Source organism: Naegleria gruberi, assembly GCF_000004985.1.
Source record: "Naegleria gruberi genomic scaffold NAEGRscaffold_37, whole genome shotgun sequence".
In the NCBI taxonomy this organism is placed as follows: domain Eukaryota; phylum Heterolobosea; class Eutetramitea; order Acrasida; family Naegleriidae; genus Naegleria; species Naegleria gruberi.
The window spans coordinates 171,407-173,136 of record NW_003163290.1 but is presented as its reverse complement, the minus strand read 5'-3'; the positions used below and the strand labels follow the sequence as shown (position 1 = coordinate 173,136).

The following is a 1,730-nucleotide window of genomic DNA, read 5'->3' as shown; positions in this document are numbered from 1 at the left end:
AGTATTGATCATTCTTTGCGGAAGGGAATGGAATGTTCTGGACGATATGGACTTTTAGAAGAATATGACTCAGAGGATGAAATTAAATCTGAGGAGAACATTGTTGATCATCAAGCCAAGAAACGAAACTCAAATCAAAAATCACATACTGTTGAAGAAACTATCAAGAATATTGGAAAAGAGGAAGTGAAGGAAGAGAGAAAATCCGTTAAAGAGGAAAAAGACTATCAAACTATTCCTACTGCTACTGAAACCATTCTGGATATTGAGGATGACATTAATCCAAGTGTTGGACTCCGAGACCATTTGAAACATTTCAATACAACATTAAGAGCCATGTTTAGCAAGAACCTATGGTCACTATTATATCGAGAAACTAAAATGGATATTACAAAGAAACATATTAATAAGGCAATTAACAGAATATCAGCAACTAACCAAAGTGAAATTGTAGCAGAACTTGATCATATCATGAAAAACACAGATTCGAATACACTATCTAACTACTTGTACTTTTATGCAAAAACAGCAGTGGATCAGGCAGCAAGTCAAACAAGTGACCTTAAAAAGGTGCTGCCTTATATTCAGGTCACCTGTGAATTGACTAACAATTTCCCAGCAATATTGGATAGTGCAATAGGATATATACATTTCAATTCTGGGTTTACTATGCCAATTAATTCAGAAATTGGATCTAACAGTCAAATTACTGATTTCAAAAAAATTGGATACAAGGAAGTGGATGGGAAATTGGAGAATCGAATACAATTCATGAACAGAATGAACGATATCATTACTGTCTATGCCATGATCATTCAGCACAATCCACCAGGTCATCAATATGGTATCGATAAGGGTTGGGAATGGATTGCTGCCATACTAAACTCGCAACATCACTTATTCACTATTGAAATTTTGGATTCATTTCTTGGAATTGCTGCTTACAAAATGTACCAAACCTACAAGTCAAAATTTGTTAAAATTTTGGAATTTATTCGAATTCATTTGCTCACCAAACCACCAACTGACTCTGATAAGGGCTCCATTTTCAGACTAACTATTTTAATTGAGAATTTTCAAAAGACTAATGAAATACCAAAGCCATGTTTTCTTGTCTGAGTATTGAGAAAAAATTTCTCAACTAAGGCCAAGAGTCCACTTCCTGTAATACGGTTTATAAATAAAGTATTAACAAAACATTGGTTACTCGAATTTGTAGAGTTCTAAAATATAGACAGAACCCATCTCATCTCCATACAACAGAAATCGTCTCTTACTAGGTGCGTGCTTGACAAACGTAATGACATTTCCATATGTTGCAGCAAAACTAAACATTCCTAATAATTTGCCAGACCTTAAATCGTATTCTACCAAAGCACAATTTCCCATCAAGACAACAATTGATTCATCTCCACAAAATTTTGCTCTAACAATGAAATCTTCAACTGGAATACTAATTAGCCTTTTAACTGTTTGGCTCTTTTCATGTGGATTTGTTTCCACTTTGAATATGAATGCTTCTTTTTCATATCTTGGATGTATAAGGACTAAATCTCGATATTTGGAATGAACTCTGAATTCAGTAAGTACTGGATATTCCAATTCATGAATGATTTGATGTGTTTCAATATTGTAAAAGTAGGCCTTATTTTCATGAGAGAATACCAGCACTTTGCATTCCTCCATAAATATCACAAGTTCAATCGCGTTTAGGTTTAATGATGGACAGT

At 33.9% G+C, this 1,730-nt stretch overlaps 2 protein-coding genes across 2 annotated transcripts in view; one reads left to right on the top strand and one right to left on the bottom strand.

The window, feature by feature from the left end:
• NAEGRDRAFT_69925 (uncharacterized protein) overlaps positions 1–101 on the bottom strand; it is a gene marked incomplete at both ends in the record, with an annotated part of 12,678 nt that extends 12,577 nt beyond the window's left edge. Inside the window, one exon of the mRNA XM_002674824.1 lies at positions 53–101. Coding sequence (XP_002674870.1) covers positions 53–101 — 49 coding nt within the window. The remainder of the gene's footprint in view (positions 1–52) is intronic.
• A 280-nt stretch (positions 102–381) lies between these two features.
• On the top strand, positions 382–1,119 carry NAEGRDRAFT_69924 (uncharacterized protein; the record flags this gene model as incomplete). Its single annotated transcript, XM_002674913.1, has 1 exon — positions 382–1,119. The coding sequence occupies one exon, from the start codon at positions 382–384 to the stop codon at positions 1,117–1,119; it is 738 nt and encodes a 245-aa protein (XP_002674959.1).
• Between the last annotated feature and the right edge of the window lie 611 nt (positions 1,120–1,730).